A 16,120-nucleotide genomic window follows, 5' to 3' on the forward strand; every position below is an offset into this window, starting at 1 on the left:
TTAATTTAAAACAATCACTTTATTAAAAATAGCAAATTTCACAAATACTTATTTAGTATTTTGTTGTCACTGGCCACTGAGAAACACACCAGAAGTGTGTACTGATTGTCTAACGTAAACAGAAGCTAGGCTGCCACGAGAAGCCTGAGCGTCAGCAACTTATGAAGGACACTGGAATTATTAGTCTGGTGAGCTCAGGATGGACACATCCTTCAGCCCCATCACCAACACTGAGCACAATGCGTTTCAAGTATAACCCATAAGGCCACAGTATAAAGCACAGCAGCGCAATCTCTGCACCACATTTCCTGATTACGCCTTCAACAAGGCCTTGGCCCCCAGTTGTGGTGAATCACAGCAAGCCAAATTCACTAAAAGCAGAATGTGAAAGCAATCATTGCACTGTAATTACTTTAATTCCTTATTGTGGAAGATGATTCTGCTACTGGACAGCTGAAAAAGTAAAGAATGCTGCTTTTCTTCAAGTCACAAGAAAGCAAACTGCATTTCATTTTAGCTGGTAGAAGTATTCGGAACTTCTTGTGCATCTGCCAAATGAAGTTTTTGTCTGAATTCATCAGTTAAGAAATTTTTCATTCTATAATGAGCAATCTTAAATTTTTCTGGAAATTTACACTCCGGAGCTCAGAGACAGAGGTAGTTAGAAAACAAGAAGTTTTTAACTCAGAAGGAACTGAGAAACGTGGACATGGTGAGACAATTTCAAAATGTAATGAAGTCATTTTACACTATGTCTAAAACTTAAGACTATTTCTAGAATTTGAAGAGATTTTTTTAAGTCACTGAATTAAGACTATGTCCTGGGTTCCAAAAGAGCACAGAATTATTTTCTTGGTTAAGGAGCTGACTAGAGAAGCAAATATAAAAAGACTTGCTGGATTAAAAAAAAAAAAAAATCTTATGGGCAGAAGACACCATATATGGGAAAGTTTCCTTATAAAAGCCAACAATTGAAATAAAATTTTAATAGCTCTAAAATCTTTTCTAAATCCTCTTAAATATTCCTCTGGAAGTTTGGAAGCAGGATGGAATGCCTACTCATATTCTTCTCTTCCCTTATCATCACTGCCTTACATTTTCCTCTTTCACATACATTTATATTTAGGGTTACGCTTTTCAAGACCCAATGCAAACAAGGCTATGGAGACACTTAGGGCAATGAGATGCTAGCAGTACTTGGGTGGTAGGCGCTCCACAAAATGTTCTGGCACAGGTGCCAAGACGACCACATACAAAATCAACAGGCAGAACATAACTAACTGTGGCTGAGACATATACGAAACACTGGAGGCAAAGGCACACCTGCGCAAAGTAATGTGATGAGGAGGAGGGGAAGCCAGGGCAGCAAGAAGCAGCAAGTACAACCTGCCAAAGGTGTAACGGTGGGAGTGAAAAACATGTTCTTGGGCATCCAGTAAACCAACTTGGTGGGATGAAAAATAATGAAAAATAAAGCAGGATGATCAGGTTGTGAGCAGATTATTGAGAGTCTTTCAAAGATTTGATATGGTAAGAAATTTGCTAAGAAATAGGAATGACAAATGTAAGTGATGTTGTAGGAAGATTAATTTGGTAGCAGTGTCTAAAGTCTAGAGCAGGGCTGTCCAGCAGAAATATAATGCAAGCCACACATGTAATTCTAAAATGCGAGGTGAAGAGAAGTAAAGCTTCAGTAGCTGGGAGATTTCGAATGGAGTCGAGAGGTCACTCTGGTGGGCATTCTTGTGCACTGTATAGATAACACTTTTTGGGTTTTGGTATGTTGGAGTAGCTAGAGGTAACTATCAAATGCCAATCCAGTGGCCTTGACTCTTGAAGATGATTGTATAGCAATGTAGCTTACAAGGGGTGATGGTGTGATTGTGAAAACCTTGTGGATCATACTCCCCTTGTCCAGTGTGTAGATGGATGAGTGGAGAAACGGGGACAAAACTAAATGAGAAACAGGGTGGGATGGGGGGGGGGGAGTGTGATTTCACTGTTCTTTTTTACTTTTATTTTTTATTCTTATTCTGATTCTTTCTGGTATAAGGAAAATGTTTGGGGACGAATTGGGGTGATGAATGCATAGCTATGTGATGGTGCCATGAACAGTTGATTGTGCACCATAGATGACTGTATGGTATGTGAATATATCTCAATAAAAGTGAATTTAATTTAAAAAAATTTCTAGGAGCCACACTGCAAAGACAAAAGATGTGAAATTAATTTTAATATTTTACTTAACCCAATATATTCAAAATATTCTAATTTCAATATGTAATTACTGTAAAAATTATTGAGACATTTTACATTCTCTCTTTCATACTAAGTCTCCGAAATCAGCTGAGTATTGCTCAATGGCCAGGCGGCAAGTGCAGCTCTGGAGGTGAGCAACAGAAATTTATAAGGTTATAGAATCGGGCAGAAGGCAGCACTGATGACGCCTGACAAAAAGATCCCATGCCCAGGCCCAGGCTTGAGGCCAGGAAGCGCCGAGATTGATTAGCATTATGTCTGCCATGGTCACAGGATGGATTTTTAAAAGTCCTGGAGGTTGAAATGATGGAGACACTGATGACAGAGAGGGCAATTAAGAGGGAAAATCTGAGTAGGGAAACAGCATTTAGTACAGATAAAGGAACTAGCGTTGCCAGGCTCTGCTCAAGGATACATGTTGCTTACTGGAACCAAGAATTCCAAATGGAATGCTCTCCTACTACACCAGGTTGCCTTGTTTAGAATTGAGAGAAGTGACGAGACAATAGGCCCGCTTGTTTAACAGGAGCTCAGCTGAGAGGACAGAAGATACTGAGGAGACAAAAGCGCAGAAAGAAGCCAAGAGCACGCCGAAATTCTAAGGGTAACAGAAAGAAAAAAACACAGAACCAAGGACTACCCTTAAGAAAAATCTCCTAATTAACTGAATTCTTACCCCCTTCTTTAAGTCTTTTTGATGATACTTTATACTGATCTCTTCCCACAGTTTATGTGCCTTCTCAAAGCCTCATTTTTTTTTCATCTGTAAAATGGGGAATGTAACACCATTTATTTCCTAGCGGAGATCAAATGAGATAATGTATATGAACATTTTTGCACAATGCCTAGCAATAGTAAGCATTCAATAAAGATTAGCTATTAGTTATTACTGGATTTTTATATACTCCCTATTTTATAATTGTTGTTACCACACAATTCAGCATTAATAATCACAATATATAATGCTATAGCAGTAACAGTTATCTCTCTACATATATCCTATTGTTTGGAAAACTTCACATATACATCATTACATGTATAAATTGCCTCCTCTTACAGAGGAAGTTCTGAGATGTGAAGTAATTCGCCCAAGTTCACACAACCAAAAGGTGGTGGAACCAAATTTCAAAAACCAAATGTCTTGACTTCATAGCCAGTATCCTTTCGAATAAATGATTATCTGGTTCAAAGGGGAGATCTACCTCTCAAATTCTTTCATGACAGGATAATTTCTTACTGCTCTTACTTATCTCACATTGTACTTACTGTTATGTTCAAAAATACATTTTGAAAAGTTCCTTAAAAAATTGCCATAAATCGAATGCCAAAAACTGAGCATCTTACACAGGCCTGCCTGATTCCTTTAAGCTGGTCCCATAATATACTTTGTAACTTAAATTATAAAAATGTCATTTCACAAGCTATGCAAGATCCCTTGAAGAAAGGTTGCACTTTAATGATGTCTATTATTCAATTGTATGCATCTAAAATAGTCTACATAATGACATTAAATTAGGTATTGTATATTATCTCTGGATATCCTACTGCCATCTAGCCCCACAATCTAAGATTAAAAGTAACTTATAAGGCAATTAGCCTATCTTCAATTCCTTGATTTTAAAAAAAAACAAACTTAAACATGTAAAACTCCAAAAACAATACAAAGTAAAGCAGAACAAAATAGAAACAAACAAAATTTCAGTATACGAAACAATCTGAAAATTCCATAACCAGAAGAGAAGAGAGATGGTCCCAGTGAATGAGAACAGATGTCTCTGTCCACAACATCTGACCTACACCTATCCAGAATTTGACTGGGACTATTTACCAGACAATATACGTCATAAACTTCTCACTGTTGCTAGGAGGCAAAGGATACATGGAAGAATTCAATTCTTCTAACTGTAACACAAAGAAACAAACATAACTTTAATTTTCATGAGATAAATATCATGAGCATATAATTGTTAACAATACATTTTTAAATGAAAAATTCTTTTAAATTTTCTTTAAATAAGATAGGAAAATATTAAAGAATAATTTACCTAAAAATTTGCAGATTCGGAAACTCACATGCACAAGATAATTATATAGCCGTGTTAGCATTTACTAAAGAAGAATATTAGCAGAGAATGAGACCAGATGATAAAAATGGGAGTACTATAAGTATTCTTAAAACCATGCACAATTAAAAACATCTCTAATAGCAGTTTTGAAAATTAAAAAAAAGTTTCTGTTTTAATGATCAAAATCTTTAAAACCTTTACAGCTTCCAAAAAGATTTCACATGCCATTGAATCTTCAGTAGGAGGTAGAATTTATCACCCCTATTTTACAGAGGGAAGAATCTGAGCTGCAGAAATTTCACTAAATTACTCAGTTACAATGTAAATGCAGACCTAGAGCTAAAGAAAGGTTTTCTGGTTTAGAATTCAATGTTCTTTTCACCATATCAAAGTTACTGTCCTAAATATATCATAAGTCCAGACTGTATTAGTTAAAAGGAATAAATCACGAACTGGTAAAAGGAAATCCTTGCAGGATTAAACATGGCAGAATTGAAATAAAAAGAGTATGGACTTAAAATGTCAAAGTATGGGCAAAGAATGATACAGGAAATGTGACAAAATGTTAAAATTAGTGGATCTGGGTATCTGGGGGAGAGAGACATGGAGTTCTCTGTATGGGTCTTGGATAATTTTTGCTTCTGTATTCCAAGTTGGAAATTATTTCAAAATGAAAAGTTTAAGTAAAAAAAAAGAGAAAAAAAGTAAGAGAAAGTCACTTTTTGTCATTGGTGAATATGAAATATGAAACTAAAATATGTTGAACTCAGTATTTATTTTTGTTCCTAAAAGGATTTTAAAGAGGTGAATTTAATCAACCCTTCTCAGTATTAGAACCATACATGACAATGTCCTAAATTACTATAAACACCAAACAACTCTGTATTTAAAAATAATCAGCCATCACGAGAGTAAACACCACCAAATGTATTAACCTGCTCAGGAAAAGGTCTTTTGACATACTGTCTTTTACATCTTAAGATGTTATCATGTATGTACAGAAGCAAGGATTTAGCTTCTAGACTTGCCAGTATTCTCAGAATACATACTTAGATCTAAATAGTATAATTCCCTTGGGATATATTTCTTTAAAACAGAATAAAGTACAACTTGAAGTCTGAAAACATGCTAAGGCAAAGAATCCTGACACAAAAGGTCACAGGGTGCAGGATTCCCTTTACACGAACTGTCCAGAAGAGGCAGCTCCATGGAGACGGCAAGCAGATGAGTGGTTGCCGGGGAACACGGGAGGGAGATCAGGAGGTTTGGGGCTTCTTTCTGGGGTGATGGGATTAGTTAGTGGTGACAGTCATACAACATTATCTGTATACTAAAAAGCAATGAAATGCATACTTTAACACAGCTATAACAGAGAATTTCCTTCTCAATTAAGAAAAGAAAAAGAGCGGTTCTCACATCGGACAGAAGCCGATCCAGATTGGAGTCACTTGCTGTCTTTCTCTTCTCCTCAGGAAGCTCCTCTAACTCCCCATAGAGCTCCAAGTTCAAGCGAGCTAGTTTCTCCTGCATTCCCCGAACATGTTCCATCTGTTCAATAGAACATTCATTTCCTGAGGGAAAATTCCAGAACATTAATAAACATCAGGAAAATTCAAACTGACCTTGAGGAAAAACTGTTACAATACAGGTGCTCCAAAAGAAATCTAGCATCTTTCTTTTTAAAATTAGATTACCAATACAGGCTGCATATTTTCTGTACATAATTACAAATCAAATTTCTCACCATGAAAACAATGACCAATCAAATAAATGACCTTGGACACCAAAAAAAAACATATAGGGACAATTAAAGAAAGGCAAAACCATTCCTTAAAAGGAGAAAATCTAGGTGTATAATATGTATTCAATTGCAATATCATAGATGAAAGCAATAAATAGCATTTGACAAGTGCCATTTGAATTAAGTGACCCAATATTTTATAATAATCTGAGTGAAATTAAGATTCCTATCAGAACTTCAACATTGTTTTGTTAACCAATTACATATTCTTCCTTTAAAAGGTATAAATCAAAACATTTATGAAGCATGAGGAAATAATGGTCTCTGATGATCAATCATTAGAGAAAACAAATACAAATGCTACAGTTGGACACATGCTAGCAACATTCAGGCACCCATCCCATTGCTCTCAATCTTGAGTGAAGCTGGTAAAATTCGTTTTACAAGCTGATTTTAAGGAAACAAATATCTGCAATTGTATACACAGAAATACAGGACAACTTAATTGCTAGAGGATAGGGCTGATGTTTTTTATTGGATAGAGTCCTCGGAGGGGATATCAGCTGCCCAAAGAAACTCATGTACATACCTAAGATATATGATATGTTTTCATATGGCTGAAGCAACAATCTCTGCAATCTCTTCATACTATAATTTTCTCCAAAAAAACTTTGTTTTCCCAAAGGCACTACAAAAGTGTACTACAGCTGAGTGAAAGTTGAAGTGTATTTCTTGAATTGCTGTGAATTAATGTAAACTACACTATCATTTCCCTTAGCCAGCATTATCACATCATCATAAATTGCTTATACTATGTTACATTGAGGACCACTAATAATTTCAAAGCCAGTTATGTCTCTTTCAAAATCAGACTTTTTTCAAAGTACTACATCTTATGCTTCCTCTTTTTCAATACTCAGTAATCTGGAAGATCAAGTGGAAGGAATTATCTCCAAAAACAGAGTAAAACTATAAAGAGGTAGAAATCACAGGGGAAAAGAAAAGTGATTCAGAGGATGGATCCAGGTGAACCTAACATGAGAATAACAGAAGCTCCAGGGGAGAAAAAGAAATAGATGGAGGAAGAATAATCATTAAACAGTAGAAGAAATGTTCCTTGAGATGAAAGACCTGAGTCTGCAGATACGATTTCCTAGAGGCACTGACAAGAAAAGAGAAGACTCCAGAGCATAGCCTGGTAAATGCCCAAGCTTAAGCTTACGCAGCAGAGTTCTCATCTGCAACACACAGGCAAGGAGTCGACTGATAGACGCAGACAGGAAAGAAGGACTGCAGGCCATGACTGCCGAGTTAACAGGGAGTAGGAGTGAGAGCAGTGCGGGGGAAGGGGGGGAAGCGAAGGAGTGGAAGTGGTCGGCAGACCAAAACTGAGGCACGGGAGAGCAGAGGGGAGGAAAGACGACCTGGAAGTTGTCTAAAGAGACCACCTTGTTGGGGTGAAGTGAAGCAAGGTGTAGCAGTGCAACAAAGCATCTTTGTGATAAATAATGCATTTATAGTGTCTCCTATTCAAATTATAGTAAAACCAGGATTGGAAACCCAGAAACCATAAAAAGAGAGAGTCATAATTGAGTGTACAAAAATTTAAAGCTTTTACAAGGTTAAATGTACCAGCAGCATAGTCCACAAACACAATAAACTTGGTAAAATTAATAAAAACAGAAGTCAGAGTGTTAATATCTAAAATATACACAGGGGCTCTTAGCAATTAGCAATAACAACCAAAGGATAGAGAACCAAATAGAAAATTGGGTCAAGGATCTGAAAAGGAAATTCACAAAAGAGAATCCTACTGCTTAACAAACAAGCATGGCTATTCAAATTCAAAAGCAACTGAAGAAACCTCCCTTGACAACAACAAACTGGCAAAACTTAGAAGACAGACAATACCCATTGTGGGTGGGAATTCAAGGAAAAGGGAGTCTCATAAGTTGCTGATGTAAACCAAAAGTGCAACAGCTATTGTGGAAAGAATTGGGATACTTCCACTAAAATTAAAATTACACCTCTGCTCTGACCCAGCAGTCCCCCTCCTGGGATCCATCCCACAGCAGTGAAAGCAGCAGCCCACGGATAACCATGAAGGCCACTCACCGCACCATTGTGTTTAGTGGCCCAAAACTGGGAACAAAGCAGCCAAATGCCCTTCAGTAGGGGAATGGATGAATGAACCAGGGTACACTCAAAACGTAGAATATTATGGGGCCATAAAAACAAAAATAAATGAGCACTATGCCACGGTATTTGCAGAGATTTTCATCAGATATTGTTTAATGAGGAAAGCACAATACTGAAAAATATATATTACATGCTATTTGTGTAAAACAAAAATGAAACAAAAATCTGTGTGCTTATGAATATGCGTAGTATAACCTGAGGAAAACTTTAAAGGCTCTACACCTGTGACGTGGTTCACTGGTTGGGGCGAGGATGGCAGAGGCAGCAGAGAGGCAAGGGCAGGGGCAGGGAAGCCAAGACACGAAAAAGGGGGCAGGAAAGTGCTTAAAAAATCAGTATGTGTGCTGATGACATTTATGCACGTGTGTAAGAATCTAGATGTGTAATATTCCATAATTTTTAAATTGCTTTTAAAAAGACGGCAAGGAATAATTTTAGAATCAGGAAAAGCATATCAAGTTGTGAAATGAATATGAAAAATTTGACCACATACTTGGTGAACTCCGTGGATACTGAAAATACCTACTCACAAATTCTACTGAAACAATCAGTTAATTACTTTTATATCTTCATGAAAGAACAAGAAAACTGGCTTCTTTCATATTCAAGTCAGGAGTCCAGGGCAGGAAACAAGTTTAGGCTTACAAGGATAAAGGGAAATGATCTTGACACTTTTCAAAACTAAGACACCAAAATGTTTTAACTGACAAAGAATGTCCCTTTTATTTGTTATGCTCTCAAGACACATATTTTGCAATAGCAATTCTACTTTAATATTTCAACTAAATCTCCACATACACACCCCTTTTTTTTCTACTTTCCTTCTGAATTTTAGAAGGCAAATTATTTTCCATAGAAAATAATATCTAGGATTATTGCATTTTATGTCCGTGAACTTTAAAAAAAAGATGACAACTTTAAAAGGACAGTAACACACACATGTACACACATGAAACAGGATGCAAACATCTTGAAAAAATAAACCTCAAAGAGAAAACTATATTGCTTACCAAACGCTTGCAGTTTCCCAGAGTGGAAATCATTCAGCAGGCTCAGGAGCCCTCTCTCCATCTCCTGGACGTCGGAGACATCGGTGAGGAAGGAGTGCTGAATCGGAGTCGACTGCGCACCTTTTCCTTCTCCGCCCTGAGGCCTGCTCTTCTCTTTCATCACTCTGCAAAGACCATGCAACTAACTTCAACTACAGCTTTTCAAACTGCTCTGGATTAAGCAAAACTAATGAATTAAAAAGAATTTCCCTTAAAAACAAAGAAGTCAGAAGGAAGTCGATACTAAATAAAACCAGTACATCAAGCCAGAAGCCAAAGATGGAGTTGTGAAAATCTCAAACAATAGTATAAAACATTCTGCACTACAAAGGCATGTAGGAATTTTGGTCAACACATTTAAACAAGCTACTAATTGTTTGGACTGCAAATAACGGAAGAGACTTGATAAGTCTTCTCACTATCCTTTGTTTTATATTTCATCTCTCAGTAGAACATCTTATGCCTTTCCCATCTAGACATTATCCTGTTTGCTCCTGAAGCAGTCACTGGTTCAACAAGCACTGATGGCACCCCTGTTCTGTGCCAGCTACTGGTCTACACAGGTGGCACAAGTCATCAGTCACTGTGTCCAGGAGAAAGGCAGACACATTAATTCAAACTCACAGTATGGCAACGTGCTAAAAGCCTGTATCATCCTGGACTCCTGCAAGTTCCCAAGCCCCCACGTGCCCCACGAGGTCCAACGAGAATACACATAAAGTATTTCTCTCCTCTCTCTGCTTCCCTCCGCTGCCACCATCCTGTCCATCTCTTGATCAACTATTCCAACACCTTCCCAACAGGTCTCCCGGCCTCCCCAACCCATTCTCCACAAAGCAGCCCAGTTAATTTTTAAAATAATCAGATCATATAATTTACTGCACTAAAACCCTTCTGTAGCCTTGTGCTACCTGATGGATAAAGTCAGTAACATTAAAGAAACCCTAATCTTCATCTTTCCATGTTCTCACCATTGTGAACCTTTTGCTTCATAGAAAACCCTTCTCCTACCCTCTCCCACGCTAACCCCAGCCTATGTTAGCATCCTTCCCCTCGTGCCTTCTTTGCCTGCTACCTCCCACACAGCCTTCAAGTCTCAGTCTAGATGCTGGTTCCTCAGGAAGGCCTTTTTCAAAACCAAGACCGGGTGAGTCCTTATGACAGTTTCTGGCCTAAACCAGACCCAAGTGATGGCACGAGGCCTCCTGTGGTTGGGATGAACTCGAGCCACTCACTCAGCCCAGAGCAGCGAGAGAAAGCTTCCCCACTGTGCTGTGAGTGAAGGATTAAGGGCTAGGAGGAGTCGGCCAGGCCCACCCTAAAGCCCCCGACATCTGCATAGCTTTGGCACTCCATCGATTGTTATGTTTTCTAGAATGAAGACACTGTACCCACCTCTGCACTCACCACAATCAGGATAAGACAAATGGGGTATATGGGGGGTGGTGAGCAGGGGGGGCAAGAAAGAAACTAACACTCTTTCTTTTGAGCAACTCTGAATATTTTAGTGGTTGAGAGTAGGTCAGTAACAGTTCTTCAGAAAGCAAGATCAATATTTTTTACACATGGTCCTACATCCCATTCTCCAGTGCCTCCCTACTCTAAGTGCCACCCAGGACCGACAGCATGAACATCACCTGGGAGCTCATGCTAATCCCAAGCCCTCCCTCAGCCGAACTGAATCAGAACCTGCATTTTAACAACACTCCAAGCCAAACACACATTAAAATCTGAGACACATCAACACAGAACGTAAGGTTTCAGTATAGGAAATATGTATTCTTTCCCTTCAAATGTAGAGGTTTTATCCAAGTGAGGGTTTGTCATCAAAAACCCTCTCAGAAAACAAAATCAAAACAAAAGACAGAACCAAAAACAACCCATTTATTCCAAATCAATGTTTTTGATCATGTCACACTGTCACTTATCTTAAAATCATCCAACAAAAAGAAGGCATTCACTGTAAGCAGAGCCCCACTGGAAAGGGCATCAGGTGCGATGACCACCACAACAGCCCAGCTCTTAGGAAGCCTACACTCGAGAAGAGGGTACAGAAGTAAAACCACCAGGGAGAAAGTGACAATGAGATCAAATAAACTGCTGTAAGAATACAGAGAAAGGAGAGATTGCCTACAAAATCTCTGGGCTTTCTTTTCCCACAAACATGTATCCATAACCTTCAAAATCAGACTCCAACACCTCCAGGAGGAAAATCCCTGTTCTATCTGATAATTTATTCAAATGAAATCCTCAAACTCTTGTTTATCCTTTAGTTCTTATTAGAATACTACTTTCTAGGTGTTCTTGTGTCTTTGACTGTGTCCCTTTCGTTTCTACAGAGTACTGCAAAATACTCACATATATGAAACAATAATATTCAACACATTTAAACGTCTTGCTCCTGTTTGCTTTAAACATCCTCAACACAAATGATGTTCACCAAATATTAATAATGATTATTTCTTTATGGTGGGACTTAAGTGTTTTTACTTTCTTTTTTGAGCCTTTCCTATGCTTGAATTTTTACAATAAATACAAAACATGTCTACAAAAACAAATCACTAATTTTAAAAAATAAAAACTACCAAGGCCACAAACACTCAGCTTAGTTTTTTTTTTTTTAAAAAAAAAAAAGCACCTCTTACGTTTTTTTCTTCTAGTTTCTGGAAAATTCAATAACTTTTGTCTACAGATATTTTTGTTGTGTGTATTTTAAATGTGAGACAGAGAAAGGGTCACTTTACATTTCTAATCTCCAAACCCTGTAACCTTTATAAGTTTGTTTTCGGAATCACATATAACATATGTCTCAAACTCTTTCAAAAGTCATGCTTTGAGGAAAACAATCGTTAAAAGAAGAGGTGGAGATGGTATTTACTTCAGTAGCGTTTTGCAGTGATCATGTGAAAGAAGAGAAGTCACCTTTTTAACTTTGGCCTTTGTGAGGTTGCCTGTGCTGTTGGGTTTGAAAACCCAGTGCTTTTGCTAACGGGAATGGCATTTTTTTTGGCATTAACACCCTGAGTTGAGTGGGCACTAAAAGACTTAGGACTCCTCCTCTTCATTTTCCGCTCTTCCATTGTTTTAAGTTCTTTATTGCACCGCTGCCAGCTTCTTAAGACCTAAATAAGGAAACATAGCAATTACACATGTGGGCTACAATATGCAAAAAAGAAAGTGGTTCAAAGTCCCTATTCATAGGCTGACAGAGGATAAAGAATTTCATAACTCATTAGAGAAAGTGTGAATAAGTTTAATCTACTTTACTATGTACACAGAAGCACTTGGCAAAACCATCTGGTAGATGAACTTTTTTTTTTTCTTTTCTTTCTTTTTTTTTTCACTGACTCTCTTCCACATGCCAGGCAATATTCTGCGCACTGGAGAGATAGCACTAAACAAGTCCAAGACCTTGTCCTCAAATGCCTACATTATAGAAGGGGAACAACTATAGAAACAATAAGCAAATCACCAATGTTAAATTCCCAGCCTGACTCAAGCTTAAGGATGCCTGTAGGTTTCCCTTCTAAAATGTATTACTAGGAAGAATCAACACATTCAAATAGATGTATAATTGACAGGAGTACGTGCATTTTTAAATCAAGACTACAAGCATTTTTCAATTACTAAGCAGAAACTCAATTTCTGTCTAGAGCTAATACTGATTCTAGTTACTTGATCAAGTAAAGTGCAATAAGACTAAACTTGTTTCATGTCTATTTTGAATATACTTTCTCAACCTATTTCTAAGGAAACATAAAACTTTATTATATGTTTGGTTTTGCCACATGAAAAAGTTATACTATGAACTTATAAATGGCCCTTTCATGGCAAATGTGTAGTCTCCTGTTTTTTCCCATACCTTCCCCTTACTTTATATGTTAACCAACTTGTTTATTTTTCTAACACACATCCATCTAAAAATATCATTCTACACTTCTTTTTTACCTTGTGCATGGTGTTAAATCTTTCTTAATTATATAGTTTCATGTATCATAAGATGAGAAATTTATATGGCTGTTTACTTCACCTGACTGTAAATTGCTTTAAGAACATTAGGACGTTTTTGCATATTGTCTTGAATTTAATATGACCATTCAAAAAAACTCAAACCAACTGCTGTCACTCCTAATTACTTGAGAATGCTAATAAAAACAGATTTTTGGTTTTGTCTGGACTCAGTGCCACCAGCACTGCAATTTAAACCATTCAGCTCTAGACTATCATAATGGCAGCTATGATACACCCCAAAAAGAAAAGGTTTTAACAGGAAATACTCATGCCCAGTCCCTTATCCCAGATACTGATTGTAAATCCACTTAACATCCTGGCTAACAATTTTTCCTTTGAAAGAAAAAAAATTTTTAGTTAGAGAACAATCCTTTGAGGGTTGTTTCCGCATGCAATACAAATTAAATGGCCTTGTAAAAGATGACTAAATAGAGATGATGGGATATAAGTTCTCCCAAAAGGTAAGAATCGGTACGGATTCACAATCTACATAAACACACAGGGCTTCAAATATAAAGATACCGATACATGTGCGATGATATAAGAAAAAAAATTAGGGGGCGGGGGAGCGATATGGGAAGCAAAGCAATGCAAATAACCAACAAGAGCCTAAATGAAGATCTGAGGGGCCAGGGCTCCAAAGTAACACCTGTCACAGGAGCACGGAGATCCTTCTTGCACACCACACAAGGGGCATTCCAGAGCAGGCCCAAGTAAACTGCTAGTAGTTACTTACTTACACTATGGTTTCGAGAGCCAGGGAGCAGCAGCATCCAAGCAGGACCACTGGGGTCCCTCTTGACTTCCCTCCGGCCCCTTCCCCAATCTGCCGGCGCGGTGGACCTTCGCCGCCCGCAGCCCAGCAGTGGCTAGAGGTGGGTGGGGAAAGGGAGCTCAAGGCGGGGTTGCGGTGGGGCCTTTGCTTCCACTTCATACCTGAAGAGGAAGTGGGTCGGGGTCCCCTTTCCCAGCCAGCAAGACCCGCGAGCCGCCGCCGCCGCCGCCGCCGCTAGCGCTGCAGCCCGGGCGCCGGTCACAGCGCGGCCCGGGAGCCTCCACCGCCCCCTTTGTTTACGGAAGTGACGTAAGGCGCAGCCTCCGCTCTCTGGGAGGGAGCCCCGCCTCTTCCGGGTGCTCGGGTTTCCTTCGGGGCTCCGCCTTCCGCGCCACTTCGCTGCCGGGTCCGGCCTTCGCTTCATGAGTCCTCTGGCGGGCGTGGGCAGCAGAATCCACGGCCGAGTGATCATGTGGGGTCCCGGGACCCACAAGCAGGGCGGGGGTCAGGGGTCGACGAGGGTAGGAACGGGAAATGCAGCACGAGGCCCGGAAGCTGCCCCTTTCGCCCTCTACTGGCAGCTCCCAAGCACTACAGCTCCCAGCATGCTGTTCGGGCAAGCCTGGAGGCGGAACCGGCTTGTCGCAATGGCAACGGCGCCGGGACTGTTTCCGGTTCTTGCCGGGGTTTGTGGGTGACAAGGAACGCCGGTTTAGAAGGCAGTTTGGTCAGAGCTAAGCCCAGAGTTTGTTTGAATGAGATTCTATTCCCTCTCCAGTGAATAGCGACTCTGTTCAGGCACTAGACACACGTTATCTCTAAACTCTTTATAGTCCTAAGAGGTAGGTGTTATGATCTCCGCTTTAAAAATAAGCAGTGTGACACCCAGAAAGGCTGATAAATCCATATCTTTTTGTCGCCAAAGACAGTTTTCCTTCCAGTATTCATACTGCCCCTGGAGAAGAAATCGCGGATTGTCAGGGACTGACACTCCTAAACGAGGGACGAAATGCATGTTCCATTTCCTAAACTGGGTCGCCTTCCTGGGAGGGGGTGGGTGGGTGGGAGTGTTAGATTTGCAGTCTGTTCGATTGAAGGGACTTTGGAGAGCACCGCATTCTCCCGGTTTACCGACAAGGAAACCTAATCTAGAGATGTCTTATCTGCCAGAGTGGCAGCGCAAGCCTGGATCCCAAATCTTCTAGCTTCCAGTAGGGGTTCTTTCTCCTTCCCTTCTTCCAACAATTTTTTAAGTAATAGATGTGATGTTCTGTAATTTCATAGTTTTAAAAGAAAAATAAAACATTTCATATAAAGCGGATGCCCCCGGTCCCTGTCCCACTTTCCTACTTCCCTTGCTTCCCAGAGGCAACCACGACCATGAATTTGATATGTATCTTGCTAATCTGGGTTTTTATACTTTCACTGTTCCTGTCTATTCTGGTTTTGGGCTTTTGAAGTTCTACCTGAATGCCACTTATTTTGTGTGTTGATCTGCACCTTGATTTTTTTTCACCCAATTCTATACTTTTGGGATCTATCCATTTTGATGTATAAGGCTATACTTCATCCATTTTGGCCATATAATATCAAATAAGTTTGCCACAAATTATTTGGGAATAATCATGGTGATGGATATTAGGTTGCTTCCCATTTTTCATTATTACAATGTTGTAGGATACAATTGTCCTAGTATCTTTTCTCACTTTCTCCTGACTAATCTGTAGATGGCCTTATCTGTATAAGTGTAGTTTGCAAACTGGCAATTCACATGCTGTTTTCAATTTTTGTAATTGGTTGCTAACAATTAAAATTGAAAGCGTTTTGTAAAATAGGCTTTTGGCATCCCATGAAAAAAATGGGAAGAATGCTAGAGCTGCATTCTAGCATGGCAGCAGTGGGCCAATGCGAAGAAAAGCTGCCTCCTTTAGACCAGTCACATGCTCTCTAGTTCTTCTCGAACCCATCTGATTCCTGTGGCAGTTGACTTTGCACAGATTACCCCTCCAAATGTTCATGT

General features: G+C 39.2%; 1 protein-coding gene across 4 annotated transcripts; it reads right to left on the bottom strand.

The window, feature by feature from the left end:
- On the bottom strand, positions 1 to 14,382 carry CCDC28A (coiled-coil domain containing 28A). 4 transcript variants are annotated; one of them, XR_005218070.1, is made up of 7 exons: positions 14,066 to 14,238; positions 12,237 to 12,436; positions 9,276 to 9,439; positions 5,742 to 5,896; positions 4,088 to 4,161; positions 2,675 to 2,857; positions 1 to 568 (listed from the first exon to the last, which is right to left on the bottom strand). XR_005218070.1 is itself a non-coding variant. In XM_037844436.1 (6 exons), the coding sequence occupies exons 2-6, from the start codon at positions 12,392 to 12,394 to the stop codon at positions 514 to 516; spliced, it is 555 nt and encodes a 184-aa protein (XP_037700364.1). In that variant the 5' UTR covers positions 12,395 to 12,436; positions 14,262 to 14,382; the 3' UTR covers positions 1 to 513. The 4 variants fall into 4 exon arrangements, 3 of the variants coding, with proteins under 3 accessions (XP_037700364.1, XP_037700363.1, XP_037700365.1); XM_037844436.1 differs by lacking the exons at positions 2,675 to 2,857; positions 14,066 to 14,238 and adding an exon at positions 14,262 to 14,382 and having other exon boundaries at positions 4,139 to 4,161; XM_037844435.1 differs by lacking the exon at positions 2,675 to 2,857 and having other exon boundaries at positions 4,139 to 4,161; positions 14,066 to 14,233.
- Positions 14,383 to 16,120: the final 1,738 nt, after the last annotated feature.

Source organism: Choloepus didactylus, chromosome 7 (genome assembly GCF_015220235.1).
Source record: "Choloepus didactylus isolate mChoDid1 chromosome 7, mChoDid1.pri, whole genome shotgun sequence".
Classification (NCBI taxonomy): domain Eukaryota; kingdom Metazoa; phylum Chordata; class Mammalia; order Pilosa; family Megalonychidae; genus Choloepus; species Choloepus didactylus.

Excerpts from the sequence above, each read along its gene's own strand:
- CCDC28A (XM_037844435.1), bottom strand. The coding sequence starts at position 14,098 with ATGCTGCTGCTCCCTGGCTCTCGAAACCATAGT. Across the intron at positions 12,437-14,065 it reads CTGGCTCTCGAAACCATAGT|GTCTTAAGAAGCTGGCAGCG; the intron begins GTAAGTAAGTAA and ends TTCCTTATTTAG. Across the intron at positions 4,162-5,741 it reads TGGATCGGCTTCTGTCCGAT|TTAGAAGAATTGAATTCTTC; the intron begins GTGAGAACCGCT and ends TTTGTGTTACAG.